General features: G+C 44.7%; 1 protein-coding gene and 1 long non-coding RNA gene across 3 annotated transcripts in view; both read right to left on the reverse strand.

The window, feature by feature from the left end:
- Positions 1–266: 266 nt before the first annotated feature.
- Positions 267–8,164, reverse strand: LOC120856158. Its single transcript, XR_005719400.1, has 2 exons — positions 7,423–8,164; positions 267–2,289 (listed from the first exon to the last, which is right to left on the reverse strand). It is a non-coding gene; the product is annotated as an uncharacterized LOC120856158 (long non-coding RNA).
- A 1,025-nt stretch (positions 8,165–9,189) lies between these two features.
- The window catches only part of SHISAL2A (shisa like 2A), a 30,056-nt gene continuing 23,801 nt past the window's right edge, over positions 9,190–15,444 (reverse strand). For both annotated transcript variants that reach the window (XM_040231176.1, XM_040231177.1), the window contains exon 3: positions 9,190–9,461. In XM_040231176.1, the coding sequence (XP_040087110.1) occupies positions 9,217–9,461 (245 nt within the window). In that variant the 3' untranslated portion in view covers positions 9,190–9,216. The remainder of the gene's footprint in view (positions 9,462–15,444) is intronic.

A 15,444-nucleotide genomic window follows, 5' to 3' on the forward strand; every position in this document is an offset into this window, starting at 1 on the left:
AGCCTCTCTGAACCTCAGTTTCCTCATTTGGCAAACTGGGGCAATACCTACCTCCCCAGGTTTTGTGAGGCTTCTATGAGCTAAAAGCACTATGACGACGATGACAGTGGTCATGGTGATGATGAAGATGGTGATGATGATCTGTCTGCAGAGCCAATCTCTTGGCATCCTGCCTGAGGTCACACAGCAAGGCCGCAGTGTGGTATGGGACTGACCATGAGCACCTTAGTAGTACAGTGTATTTATATATCATTTGCCATCACACATTATTGTTGAACAGTTTATTGTTGATACACTGGTTCAAAAGCCCACAGGACCAGAATCCTCTCTTTAGATAGAGAGGAAGGTAATACCTCAAAGTAACCGTATAAACAGTAGTGGCCCGTACCCCAGGACCGGTGTTCTGGTGATGTCCACACACATGAGGTCACATGTACATATGCTGCTGCACCCTGTGAGCAGCCCCATGTGAATATGTGAGTACCTGGTACATTGGCCACCTGGGGTGAGTCCGTAGCTGCCTGTGAAGCCAGCAGAGAGGGAACACCATGTACCCGAACCTACAGAAAGGACTACTCCTTAAGCCACTATGCTGATCTGGGGTGTGAGGGAATTAGGGTGTTTAGGGTATAGGGTGAGGAGTTGGGAGGTGGACTCACCCTAAATTGGGGCCTCCTCTGCTGGGCCTAATAATCAAGGGAGGCTTTTATTCCTGCAGTGTTGGTGAAATGGTTTAATTGAATCTAATGGGAGAATATTTGTGATGAAAATGGATAATACAGGCAATGAGCCTCAACAAAAGCTGGCTGGGGGAAGGCTGATGAACTGGAGACAGGTCTGATGGGAACTAGGGGTAAGGCTTCAGGGGTGAGCCCAGAAGGCTGACCTGGGTCTCCATCCTGCCCTGGTCTAATACCTAAACTTCATGCTTATATGGAATCAGAGAAAGTGAAACTCACAGAGTTCTGGGATTCGAATCAGGATCAGGATTCCAGAATCATAGACTTTAGCATCACATATGGTAGTTATAGAAAATTTTGGAAACTAATCATTTGACAATTGGAGACCCTTGGGAAAAATTTACACTATCCTTCTCCAATCTTCTTTTAGTAACAATAAATAATATCTTTGCACATGTCATACCTTCCAAAGTACTTTTACATCACCCCATCACACTGGAGTGGGTGGTATTCTACCTTTAGGTTAAGTAATGTGTAGTTCAAAACGAGCCAGTTGGGACTGGAACTCAGCTTTGCAGAATAAATTCTATTTTTCATATGCCAAAGTTTTTATACCCTTGTCTTCAAGAGTTGTAAAAACACTTTTAACTATTTGGTATAATGTGTCCAAATTTTTGGAAGTTTGTTGAGTAAATTTTGCACGTTCATGTACTGTTTTCTTAATGTCTTCTGGCAAACTGCAGTGCTCTAAAATGTGATTATCCTCGTTGCATCAGCATAATCAGGGCTGGTACATTCTGCGATAGCTTTTTGGCAGGTTTTATCATCCAGCACTATTTTCAGTGAACAAAGGACTTAACATATCCAAGAATAGATTTAAAGTCACTAACGTAAAGACTGAACTTCAAGTCGCTCTAGGTTTAGTCAGAACATGTTCCAATCTTCTTAGAACAAAAAGTTAAACTACCAACAATGAAGAAAGAAGAAAGAGAAAATAAACCTCCCTGAATAGAATCGCATAAGGCCACACGGAGGTGTGCTTGTGGTGAGGAAGGGGTGTTTCTGGTGGAGGAAAGCTTTGTTTATGATGCTGCTGGTAACGTGGGGCAAATCCCTGCGCTTCTCTGGGTCTCAGTTTTCCCCAGTTACAAATGGGATAATAATTCCTGTCTTGGGAAAGTTCGGGAGTTTATCAGCCCTGGGGGAGAGGGGCAGCCACAGAAGAAACGGCTTAAAGACGAGGTGAATGGGGGAGGGGTGCGGAACAGCAGGGAGCTGCGAGGGGCTTACGGTCTCCATGGTAACGCGCGGCAGCCTGGAGAGGAGGCGGGGCTTGGGAACCGGCTGCCTCAGGGTTTGAAATTGAAGGTTTCACAAAGAAAGCTCCCTTCTCCCAGGAGAAAGGTCTTCTCGGAGAGAGAGCTCTGCACTCGGGCAGGCCTCTGCGCCGAGTGCATTCTGCTTTTTGCCTCATATTATAGACACGGAGAACAGGTCCACAGAGAGGTCGAGAGTCTTCAGCAAGTCACTGGCAGGGCAGGCATTCCTGACCTCTGATCCGCGCTCTGGTCTGTACCGGAATGCTGTTTCTCTGACCGCTGGTCCCCGTCTGTACAATGAGACAATTGAAAGAGTAGGTTTCCAAGGACCCTTTGCGCCCTGAGAGTGTTTGATCAAACTATTAGCAAACACAATGGAGGTGGTGAATACTAAGATGAGGATCATGCAATCTGTGAGGCATGGGCTGATTTGTCTCTGGGTCCCCCACCCCAACACGTGGCGAGGCACAGAGGGGACATCTGGTATTTATGGAATGAATGTTTGTGTCAATAGACACAGTCATTCTTTTGTTCCAACAGGTTTAAAGAGCACCTACTAAGTGCCAGGTTAGTTCAGAGAAGGGCTCACTCATTGAGAGCTGAAGCCCTGCTGGCTAAGGAAGCCCTGAGTGCAAGAAATGGCTGCCCAAGCAGGTGCAGGTGAAGGAGAGGATGTCTAGTACCTTGGACTGCCCTACAAATGCGCTGCATTCATGTCCTGGGGCTTCCTGGCCAACCGTGATTTCTCCCAATCCCCAGGCTCCGGAAGGGCAGATTTCATTCCCAAGGATCTTGCTAGACAATGAGGAAGGCAGCCAGGCCAAGACCTTTTCTTGGAAAAGCTCAAAAATTTCTGTGGAAGAAAAGGCTGGGGCAGATGGCCCCTGCTGGCTTCTCCTAGGAGTGCCCATTTTGTTTTTTGTTTTCTTTCCCGACTGGCTTATAGGGCAGAAGGAGGGCATGCCTCTTCCTCACCTGTAGGGCAGAAACAGCACTGCACTGGGAGTCCGAGACTTGGATTCAAATTCTGACTCTACCTCCAGCTCAATGTGTGGGCTTGGGTAGGTTGTTTTTCTTCCTGGTCTTACTTTGCTTAAAAAAACAAAAATATATGGGGATAGTGATCTTCATAGTGGTGTAGTGAGAATCAAATGAGAAAATGGTTATGAAATCCCTCTTAGCTCCCCACCAAAGTCATATTTGTCATTTACTGTGATCCAAAGATTTTACAAACTTTATCTATAATCCAAGCAATAATCCTGCAGTGTTGGTGTTTGTTATTTAGCATATGAGGCTCAGAGGAGTGAAGAAGTTTGCCCGAGCTCACACAGTTAGGAAGCCACAGAGCCCAGATGCAGACCTAGGTCTTTTTGACCAAAGTATAACTATATCAGCAGATCCCTTGGAATCTCATTCCTTCACCAGATGATATTTATTGAGCACATCCCATGAGCTAGGTGGCAGCTGGGGTGGGTCAATAATACACGATCAATCAGGATGTTGGGAGGAAACAGATGGCATTTCTCAAACTGGATACTTTGAGAAGGGTTTTGATAAAGGGATTATGTAATGCAGGGAAGGGGAATAGGGCAGTACTGCAGGGCAAGTAATACTGAGGCATTAGTTACCACCCTTAGGCTTAAAGGAGCAAGGAGGGAGCAGTTACAAGAATCTGGAGTCAAAGAGAGCTGTGGTAAGGGCAGTCTGACAGGAGCTATGTTCTTGGTATAGAGATCAGCCAATCCATGATGTAACCTCAGGGAGGAAGCTAGGGGAATTTATACTCTGCTTGGACTTTAGTTGGCCAAATCCTACTAGAATCCAAGGGCACAGTAATGCCTTAAGGTAAACCATACAAATCCTCCTGTTAAGATATGGATCAGGGTCAAGAAAGGAAGAGAGTGGGTCTAGAGTAGCAAACAGAAGATAACACAAAGACCTTTTTTTAACTCTAAGGAGGAGCTCACCAAATAATGGAGAAGACAGGTATATTCACAATTGTAATGAAATATGTGAAAAGAACTATATCACTAATCTATCCTTGTGTAACAAACTATACCAAGACATATGGCTTAAAATAATAACCATTTATTAATATTTGCTAGTGAGTCTATGAATTGGCTTTGGGCTGGGCTTAGCTGGTGATTCTTCTGCTGATCTCACCTGGGATCACTCAGTAGCTGCAGTTAACTGGTAGTTCAGCTGGGTGCTGGTTGGCCTGGGAGCCTCAGTGGAGAGCTTACATATGTTCAACATGGTCTCTTCTACCAGCAGGCCAGCCCAGGCTTCCTTACATGGTAACACTGCATTCCAAGAGGGTGAGAGAGGAAGCTGCAAGGTCTTTTGAGGCCTAGACTCAAAATAGCACAGTGTAACTTCTGCCACTTGCTGTTTGTCAAAGCAAGTTGCAAAGTCAGCACAGAAACAAAGGATGGGAAAATACATTCCACTACTTGATGGGAGGGGTGGCAAAGTTACATTGCACTAATGTAACACCATGTAAGTTTGTATAACCTATCTTAATGGTAAGCCATCTTTCAACCATTGGAGAAATAACAAAATCATAGCACTTTCCAAACTATTCTAATTGTGTATTAACCTATCAGTCTTCCCCCAATAGCCTAAGAGCTCCCCAAGGATGTGAATTGTGACTGATTGATTTCTTTGTTCCTAGAGCTCAGGGCAAGGCACCCCAAACATATTAAATGTAGTTTGTTAAATGACTATGGCTGGGCGGGGGGGCTGGTGAATGGTCTACTTGTCCAAAGCAGTGGCTCTTCCCCAATAGATGAAGAGCTCCCCAAGGATGTGAATTGTGACTGATTGATTTCTTTGTTCCTAGAGCTCAGGGCAAGGCACCCCAAATATATTAAATGTAGTTTGTTAAATGACTATGGCTGGGGGTGGGGCTGGTGAATGGTCTACTTGTCCAAAGCAGTGGAGCCACAAATGGTACTCTCTTTAAATATAAAGCTGACAATATAGAACACTTCCCTTACCTCACTGAGACCCTTTGAATATTGCCATGGTCCACCAGGGTCAGATTCAATCCCCATATCCTCCATAAAGGTGTTCAAACTACTTATTTCCTCCTGTTTCAGAATCTCTGCAACTCTCATGGTCTATACACCACAGCTTGACATCTGCTTTCAAAATCTTATTGCTCTCTAGGGGTCTCATGGGTCAACCCTACTTTTCGTCTCTAGTGAGTAAATCCCTAAGGGCAGGACTGCATCATGCATCCTTAAGAACTGCTCAACATGGTGGGCCCACAGTGCATCCTCAGTCAACACTCTCTACGTGGATCATGCACTCTGGGCAGGCTAGACCTTATGAGGTATGTAGAAGGCATGTAGGGGGTCATTCACACCCTTGCAAGTGTTCCCAGATCTCTGGGATAGAGCAAGGCACGTTTCCCTTGGCCTCTGACCTGTGGCCTGGGCTTTGTTTGTCCGCACTCTGGCCCCTGGGCTAACTGGACCCAGACCCAGAGGAACAGTGTCCCAGTTGGCAGTGGAATGACCTCCTCCTGACAAGAGGAGAGATGTCCAAGGCTTGAGCCATTTCTTACAGGCAAAAGAACCATCACTATCTGTCAGACTTCTGACATTTCAGGAACCAAAGGGGCAGTTATTGACTAGGTCCCAAAAGCAGAGCTCCTGGGTGGCAAATTTCACTTCAGTGTCACAAAGAACATAAAAAGCTGTCACATAAGGTACCGAGTTCCTTCCAATGCTTTAAATTCTTTCCCAAGTCTCCCCGTTGCCCACAGGATGAAACCCAAGCCCCTCGATATGGCAAGACTTCAGGACTTGGCCCATATACCCCTTTAGCTTCATCCCTTACCATCTCCCACATTATAGTGTCCACCAAACTCAACTACTGATTGTTTCCTTGAAATCATCATTTGCTCTCTCTTAGCTCCGGGTCACTGTGTTTCAGTTCCCTCTACCTTGAATGCTGTTCTCCATCTTGTACCACAAACTCCCTTTCCTTCAAGACTTAATTTACACATCAATTTCTCCAAGAAGCCTTCCCTGAAGCCCTTGGCTTGGTTAGGGATCTCTTGTAGATACCATAGCCATGAACTCCTTGAGGATGGAAACTGGGACTTCCTTTAGCCCAGATTGTGGCAGAGAATCATTGTCAGTGATGCTGAAGGAACAAACAAATGTACATGTTTGAGGAGAGGCTGGAAAACCACCTGACAGGAGTGCTATAAAACCAAGTGGAAGGTTCTAATATTTCCACGTTGTAAGATTCAGTACCTCCTAATTCTTGGTCGAAGATTCAGACTTGGGCTCCACTCCATCTGGAGCCTCCCCTCCCCAGCAAGCCACCTCCACCCCGTGCCCTCTGAGTGTTTGTTCTCAGGTAGGCACACACACGTTTTCTGAACATAACCAGGAAAGCAATTTACGAGAAATAATTGCCAGCCGGTCGATGTGTGCTTGAGAACAGCGGTGACCTCAGACTATTTCTGTCTGTGCGTCAGCCCACCCCGCTTCCTTCCTCTTTGGCTGCCCTGAGGGAGGGGGTTCCTGCTGCACAGGTTAGGCAGCTTGTTTCCAACCCAGGACTGAGGCAGGCCAACACCAGTGTGAGCCAGCTCTGGGGGCTGATTGAATTCAAATGAGAGATGCTGAACAAGGGCGATGGGGAGGAGCCTTACGGGGGCCTGGGATGTGTAGGTCCGCAAAGGCAGCACACAAATCTGTTTTCCACCTATCCCCACCCCACCCACACAGGCTCTGCTGGGGAGATTCCACTAGGCCTTGGGGCCCTGCTCAGTGTGAGGTCTCCTTCTAGCCTCCCCAGCTCTGAATTCTCTTTGTTCTTCCTGGCCAGTCATTCTCAAAGGGTGGTCCCAGACCAGCACTGCCTGGAACTCATTAGGAATGCAAATTTTGAGGACTTACTCCAGATCTACCCAATCAGACACTCTGACGGCAGAGGGGAGGGGAAGAGGGGGGCACGGATCTGTGTTTTAAACTAGCCCTCCAGCTGATTCTGACCTTGTCTGAGGTTTGAGGACCACCACTTAGGCCACTGATGACCATTTGAATTTTTAGAATTTACAGATCCTCTCCCCCTAACAGACCAAGAGCAGTCTAAAAGGAAGGTCCTTATAGGATTCTTCCTTTAACCTGCCAGAAGGTGCTCTGAGAAAAAATCTCTGAGGATTTTCCTGATGTGGATACCAAGGAGACAGACAGGATCTGTCCTATGAAAGGTCACAAAGTCCATCAGTGACTATGCCCCCTACCTGTCACCCATTCCCACCACACATGCGTGCACACATACACACCCTAAGCTCTCTCTACAACAAATGACTTGCAATGCTTAGGCTGTGCTAGGCTTTTGTCTTACTGTTTTTGAACAGATTGTACTCTGGCCATAATTTCTAATGATTCTGTCTTAACCTGGAAACTGACTCATCTCTGATGATTCAGCCCAGACATCGCTTATTCCTCCCTCAAGCTGCATGAAGGGTCCCAGGGGGTCCGTTGCTCTTTTGTGTGCCCATCTCACCCATCATTTGGACTCCCTGAGGGGAGAAGCTGTGGGTAATTCCCTGTTGTTTCTGGTAACCTGAACAGGATAAACACCACAGAAAGTACAATAAGGGGAAAAGGTGCTGGGTTTAGAGTGCTGAAAATTACACATACACGTGCCACATAAGACCACAGATAAAGCAGGACCAGAGCTGAGATCTCTTGGTTTGCAGCCTAGGGCACTTCTGACGGTGACTCACCTGGCCTTTCCACCTGTCATGTGTCCTTGGCTGGTTCAGGCCCCACACACAGAGGTCTAAGAGTGACCATTTCACTGTTGCCAAATCCAGCGGCAGATCATGTCAAGGTCAAAAATGTCAAGAACCGCTTTCCGTGGCTTCTGAGTCTCCCCATCCTTGCCTTACACCCTCAATGAAAAGCCTAAAGCCACTGACAAAATGAAGATAAGCAGCGCAGCTGGGAGAGAGGGGCAGCAGTAGCATCCTACCCCCTAAGGTTCCTTTGTCAGACTAATAATATTTTAAAACCTAATAAGAGCTAACGCAAGGCTTTCCATTTGCCAACCTTGTTCTAATTACATGGTTGAAGTGATTTAGTCCTCCCCCAAGTGTTATGAGGTAAATATTACTGTTATCCCTGCTTGTACAGATGATTAGGTACAAATGTCACTTAGCAAGTAAGGGCAGGGATGGGATTTGGACCAGGCATTGGGCTCAGAAGTCCCTGCTCCTAATCACTATGTTACATTGAAAAATACTCACCTATAATTTTTTAAGTCTTTGTAGCACTTTCAAGTTTAGGAAGAGAGTTCATATACATCATCTCAACACTCACCATAACCCTGCAAGGGAACTGAGGCTCAGAGACTAGGGGACTTTACCAAAGCCATGCTGTGGAGCCTATTAACCATTCATTCCCTCACTCGATTATTTACTCTCTCATTCACCTGAGGAGCTGAACGATATTGAACATGGCTGGGTCCTGTGTATGTTCTCTGTAGTAATATTAATGCTATGCTCAGTCACGTCCAAGTCTTCGTGACCCCATGGGCTGTAGCCCGTTAGGCTCCTCTGTCCATGGAATTTTCCATGCAAGAATACTGGAGTGGGTTGCCATATCCTCCTCCAGGGGATCTTCCTGACGCAGGGGTCAAACCCATGTCTCTTGTCTCTCTTGCACAGGCAGGTGGATTTTTTTTACCCCTGCACCGCCTGGGAAGTCCAGTGAGTATGCTCTATTCCCTCTTATTCCGTTCCTTGGCAAGGGACTCACTCCAGGAGCAATGCTGAGCTGTTGGAGAGGCAGAAGTCCTGCCTCTGAGCCCCAGTCATCTTCCCTGGATTTCCTAAGTACATCTGCTCTGTGGCAGGAAGACTAAGTCAGAATGCCCTGACTCCCCGGTTTAGGTGAGGGGTTTCTCGGAATCTCCACGGGCCCCAGACTTCTCCCTGATCACATGGAGTTGTCATGACCATTTTACTGGGGACCCATGTCTAAACTCCCTTCAGCCCACAGTGGGCCAGGCAGAGCACTGTAGCTGGGTTCACAGTGGAACCTGAGCGGGTTTGCTAGGAAAAGATTGATTTATCCCATTAGGTTTCCAAAGTCCCTTTGATTATCCCCACTCCCACCCTTTTTTTCCTTTTTTAACACCAAAAAGAGACTCCAGAAGAGGATGGTGTAGAGACATTTATTGGATGTTTATGGGGCTGGGTATAATAGGCTGGGGACAGGAACTTCCTCAGGGCTCCCTGGAAGGTCACCAGTGGTCAGTGTAGCCATGAAGCAGGGCTGGAGGAGGCATTTGGGATCCTTAGCCTGCTCCTCATTGCAGTCCAGCCATGAGTTCAGGAAGGGGTGACTCTGCCTGAGAGGGCTCACTCCTGGCACCTCCACCGAGTTGCCCATGTTTCCACCTTGGCAATCAGGGGGTACCTCATCAGGGTCTGGAAAACAGCAAGCCAAGGGCATGGGGCTTCCTCCTGTAAGCCCTTCCTTTCCATCAGGATCATATTATACACGTTGGCTAGCTTCCCTGAGTGCTTACCTTGGACAGGGGTGGGCTCAGAGTCTTAAATGTATCATTCATTTAAACAAATATTCATTAATAATATACCACATTGTGAACTATGAGCTATCAATGTTTCTCATGAACTTAAAGTTTAATGGAGGGGACAGACAATAAACATTTGCTAGCAGATATGAAGACTTCACCTTTACCATAAACTCATAGGGTGCTGCTACTGCTAAGTCACTTCAGTCGTGTCCGACTCTGTGTGACCCCATAGATGGCAGCCCACCAGGCTCCCCTGTCCCTGGGATTCTCCAGGCAAGAACACTGGAGTGGGTTGCCATTTCCTTCTCCAGTGCATGAAAGTGAAAAGTGAAAGTGAAGTCGCTCAGTCGTGTCCAACTCTTAGCGACCCCATGCACTGCAGCCTACCAGACTCCTCCATCCATGGGATTGTCCAGGCAAGAGTACTGGAGTGGGGTGCCATTGCCTTCTCCGAAACTCATAGGGTAGGTACTATTAAAAACTCACTTGTTAAATAAAGATTCAGGCTGACTTCACAGCTAGCCTGCGGGGAAGTGCAGTAATTTAAAAAATACATATTGTTCTTTACTTTAAGAATAGATTTCATGACCCTCTTCACCAACTGCTTGATCTTCTCCTCGTTTTATACCTGGACTTGATAGGAAGCTCACTTGGCTGTATTATTTCCCACTTCCCATTCATGACATTCTGCTGCAACCTACTTGGTTTCTGCCTGTAACACAACTTAAAACTTTTTGTCATTAAATCCCATGGTTACTTATAAATCATCATCTCCTTTGACTTATTAGGAGCATTTGACACAATTAAGCACTCGCTTTTTTTGAATAAAAGGTGTATCAAGTGTTCAAGCTAGAAATTAAGTGTATCAAGTGTTAACTCTCACACCTTCTCTCCCTACCTATTTCCAAGGTCAAGCAATTCACTCCAGGTCCTGTTAATTCCACCATATCACTATCTGCTGTACCCACCCATTCTCTCCATCCTCAAGGCACCACACTAGATCTGGTTTTCATTTTCTTCTGCCCTGACCAAAAGACAGCCTTTGGTTGGGCCATCTTCCAGAGAGATCTTTCTAAGGTTAGGTGAGTCCCTGTACTACTCTTTCTCAAAAGCACTCAGTGTCTTCCCATGACCTGTGATACTTGAGGTGGCATTCCAGGTTCTTTAGGTATGGGCCCCAACCCTTCTATAGCCTTTTCACTACTACTCTTCTCTGAAGAACTCAATGCTTTACTACACCAAAATTTTATTGTTCCCTGAATGGATCCATTCCTTCATATTTCTGAGTTTCTGCTTTTACTGTTTCTTCTGTCTGGAATGGCATTTTATACCTTCTTTATCTAGAAACTCCTATGCTTTAAAACCCATTGATGGAAGAGACCAAGGATGAATGGTGCCTCTGAAAACAAGGAAAGAGGGAATTTCAAGAAGGAAGCTGTGTGGGACACTGGAGTTGGCTACGCAATATCCATTCCACCCTCTTTCCACCCAGCAATTATGTTTGGTTGGGATTGACCCCATCTCAGCTCCAGCAGAGGGGCTTGACTGATATGAGCCTGTCAAGTAATCCTGTTCCTTTGCTACAGGGGTGGGCATTCAGTGTATAGCATTTCCCTGGATATAGTGATTGGGCACATGACCTGAGGTGGTACAATCAGAGTCAGGCCTCCTCCTCCCCCAGGGGAGGGATGAAGGAAGAGAGCACTCCTTCTTTCTTCCCCTGGCTAGATGGGAACAAAAAGAACACAGTCCCACGGACTTCTGAAAGCCAACTTACTACCATGGGAAAAATCAGTCTGAGGAGAAAGCTAACACAAGAGGGCAGAGTTGTGAGAATCTCAGAGGATGGAGCCATAACCCTGAGGACACTGAACTTCCACTTAAACCATTCCTAAAGCTCACCCTACTTTTGGACTTCTCATTTACAGAGCCAATAAAATTTCTTGTTTGTTTTGAACTCTCTGTTTTTGATAATTTAAGACTCACAAAAACTTACAATATAGTAGAGAGTTCCATTGTACCCTTCACCTAGCTTTCCCCAATGATAATATCTTATATAATCATGGAGTAATTTCAAAACTAGGAGACTGACATTAATATAGTATAACTGACTAAACTACAAATTCTATTCAATTTTACCCATTTTTTTAATATTGACTTTTTTGGGGTGTTCAGTGCTATGAAAGTTTATCACATGTATGCGTGTGTGCATGCATGCTAAGTCTCTTCAGTCATGTCCAACTCTTTGTGACCCTGTGGACTGTAGCTTGCCAGGCTTCTCTGTCCATGGGACTCTCCAGGCAAGATTATTGGAGTGGGTTGGTTGCCATGCCCTCCTCCAGGATATCTTACCTACTCAACCATCGAACCCGCATCTTTTACGTCTCCTGCGTTGGCAGGCTCTTCTTCACCACAGCGCCACCTGGGAAGCCCTATCATATGTACAGCTTTATATAATCACTGCCGCAATCAAGACAAAGAACTGTCCCATCACCACAAAGAAACATTTCCTTATGCTACCCCTTTCCGTGAGAACGTCCTCCTAAACCTAACACTGGTAACCACTAACTCCTTCTCCATACGTAACTTTGTCATTTAAGAAATGTTACGCAGATGAATTATACAGTGTACAACCTTTTGAGATGGGCTTGTTTCACTCTGTTTAATACCCTTGCAATCCATTCAAGCTGTTATGTATATTGATAGTTCATTTGTTTTTATGACTGCATATATTCCATTATATGCTTGTACCATTTGCCCACTAAAGAACCTTTGGCTTGTTTCTAGTTTTTGTCTATTAAAAATAAAGCTGTTATGAGCAGTTGTTTATAGGTTTTTGTGCAGACATATATTTTCATTTCTCTAGGATAATAATAATATTGTTTTGAATGGTATAGTGGACTGAATGGTGACCCCCAAATATATTCTGGAACCTGTAACTGTTAACTTCTATGGTTTTTGCAGATGTGATGAAAGTAAGGACTTTGAGATGAGATTAACCTCAATTATCTGGATGGGCCCTAAATACCATCACAAGTGCCTTTAATAGGAGAAAGGCAGAGGGAGATAGACACTCACAGATAGTGATGTAAAGACAGAGGTAGAGACTAGAGTGAGCTACAAGCAAAGGAATGTTGGCAGTCACCAGAGACTGGAAGAGTCAAGGAACAGACTCTCCTGTGGAGTCGTTGATTTCTGCCCAGCAAAACTGATTTTGAATTTCCAGCCCTGAGAACTGTGAGAGAATACATATCTACTATATTAAGCCACCAAGTTTGTGGTAATTTGATACAGTGGTCATAGGAAACTAATATATATAGTGAGGATGATTAACTTTATGAAAACACTGTCTTCCAAAGTGGCTATATATCATTTTAATTCCCACCAAAAATGTGTAAGAGATCCAGTTGTTCTATCCTCCCTTGGAATTGTCAGTATTTTTACTTTAATATTCTGCTAGGTGAGAAGTGGTATCTCACTGTGGCTTTAATATGTGTTTCCTTAATGGCTAATGAAGATGAAACATAGTCTCATGTGCTCCTTTGCTATCTGTATCTCCTCTTCAGTAAAGGATCAGTTCAAGTCTTCTAACAGCATTGTTTGTTTTCTTATTTTTCTGGTTTTTAATTCTAATTAATTAATTTATTTTTGGCTGTGCTGGATCTTCGTTGCTGTCTGGGTTTTTCTCTATTTGTGGCGAGCAGAGGCTACTTTCTAGTTATGGTGCGTGGGCTTTCGCTGCGGGGGTGCTTTTTGTGGAGCAGAGGCTCTGGGACATGCAGGCTTCTGGAGCTGCGGCATGTGGGCTCAGGAGGTGTGTTTCCCAGGCTTTAGAGCACAGGCTCAGTAGTTGTGATGTGGGAACTCGTGTGCACACCTAGTTGCTCTGCAGCATGTGGGATCTTCCTGCATCTGGGATCGAACAAGTCTCCTGAATTGGCAGGCAGATAGATTCTTTACCACTAAGCCACCAGAGAAGCCCTGTTTGTTTTCTTAATGTTGAATTCAGGGGATGCTTTATATGTTCTGGGTAAAAGACCTTTGTCAGATATGTGAATATTATTTCCCAGTCAGAGGCTCTTCTTTTCATCTTCTTAATAGAGTCTTTATCAGCACAAACATTTTGAATTTTGATCTAGATCAATGACTAACATATTTTTTTGTGCTTTTGATGACATGTCTAAGAATTCTTTGCCTAACCCCGGGTCATGAAGATCTTCTCCTGTTTTCTTCTAAAAGTTTTATAGTTGTACAGGTTACATTTTAGTCCATGATTTATTTGGGGTTAATTTTTATATAAAGTATGAGGTTATGTAAAAGGTGTTTTTTTAATCTGTGGAAGTCTAGTTGTTTGAACATTATATATTGAAAAGACTATTCTTCCTCCATTGCATTGCTTTTATACTTTGTCAAAAATCTTTTGGACATACATAGGATGTGGGTCTATATCTTTCATAGGAACAAAGTAGATGATTAAATAGTTAATCTCCCTAGGGGACCGTAAGTAGAAAATATATGAGAGACACCTATAAGTTAATGATCACTCAAGAAAGCAGGTTTGCTTAACCACAAAAATTACATGGTGGATTTAAAAAATATGGGAGACCCCTGTAAGTTAATGATTACTCAAGAAAGTGGGTTTGCTTAACCACGAAACGAAGCAGTCTTGCTTAGCAACAAAACCATGCCACAGAAAGATGAGACATGCCCCGAAACAAGGAAACAAGGGTGGCATGAGCCCCACATCCTGCCCAGTGAGCTCAGTAAGTTAATGATCCCTCGGACATGCTCTCTGCACACATAAAAGACAGTAATTTGTAGACCTAAGCTTGACCATGTGCGGACAAAAACCTCCCCTGCCCAAAGGAGGAGAAGATGATGATGGGAGCGTGACATCTACTCAAGACAGACAAAGTTCTCCCCCTCCCCACTTTTCCTTTGATTATAAAACTGTAGCCCGGTAGGTTCTTGGGGTGAGGCGTTTCTCACCTGCTGGCTTGTAAACCTCACAAGCTTCCTATTCTAATAAATCCCTTCTTATCTACCATTTTGCCTCTTGCTGGATTCTTTTCTGCACTGAGATATAAAGGCCTACGGTACCAGGGCTCTTCACCCCTGAAATGGCACTCAGTCAGTTTTATCTTGATCTAGGTGTCTGTCCCTCCGCCATACCACACTGTCCTCATTACTGTTGCTCTATAACATCTTAAAATCAAGGAGGGTGATTTCCTCCAACTTCATCTCTTTCAATATTATTTTAGCTACTCTATTTCCTTTGTCTTTCCATATAAATTTTAGAATCAGTTTGTCTATGTATACCAAAGAGCTGCTATGGTTTTTATTCTTTACTATGTTGAGTCTTCCAATTTATGACAGTGTGTGTGTGTGTGTGTGTGTGGCTCAGTCATGTCTGACTCTTTGCCACCCTTTGGACTGTAGCCCGCCAGGTTTCTCTGTCTGTGGAATTCTCCAGGCAAGAATGCTGCAGTGGGTTGCCATTTCCTCCTTCAGAGGGTCTTCCTGACCCAGGTATCAAACCTGTGTCTCCTGCATTGGCAGGCAGATTCTTTACCACGGAGCCACCAGGGAAGCCCATGATGTAGTGTATCTCTCCATTTATTTAGGTCTTCTTTGATTTCCTTCACTAGCATTTCGTAGTTTTTATTGTATAGATCCTATACATGTTTGTTAGCTTTGCACCTTATTATTTCATTTTTTAGAGTGACTATAGATGATATTTTATTTTTTAAAGGTCTGTCTTTTTAGAAAATATTTATTTATTTGGCTGCACTGGGTCTTTGTTGCTGCACGCAGCCTTTCTCTAGCTGTGGCAAGTGAGAGCTACTCTCTCGTTGCAGTGGGCAGGGTTCTCA

This window comes from Oryx dammah, unplaced genomic scaffold (assembly GCF_014754425.2).
Source record: "Oryx dammah isolate SB20612 unplaced genomic scaffold, SCBI_Odam_1.1 HiC_scaffold_28, whole genome shotgun sequence".
Classification (NCBI taxonomy): Eukaryota; Metazoa; Chordata; class Mammalia; order Artiodactyla; family Bovidae; genus Oryx; species Oryx dammah.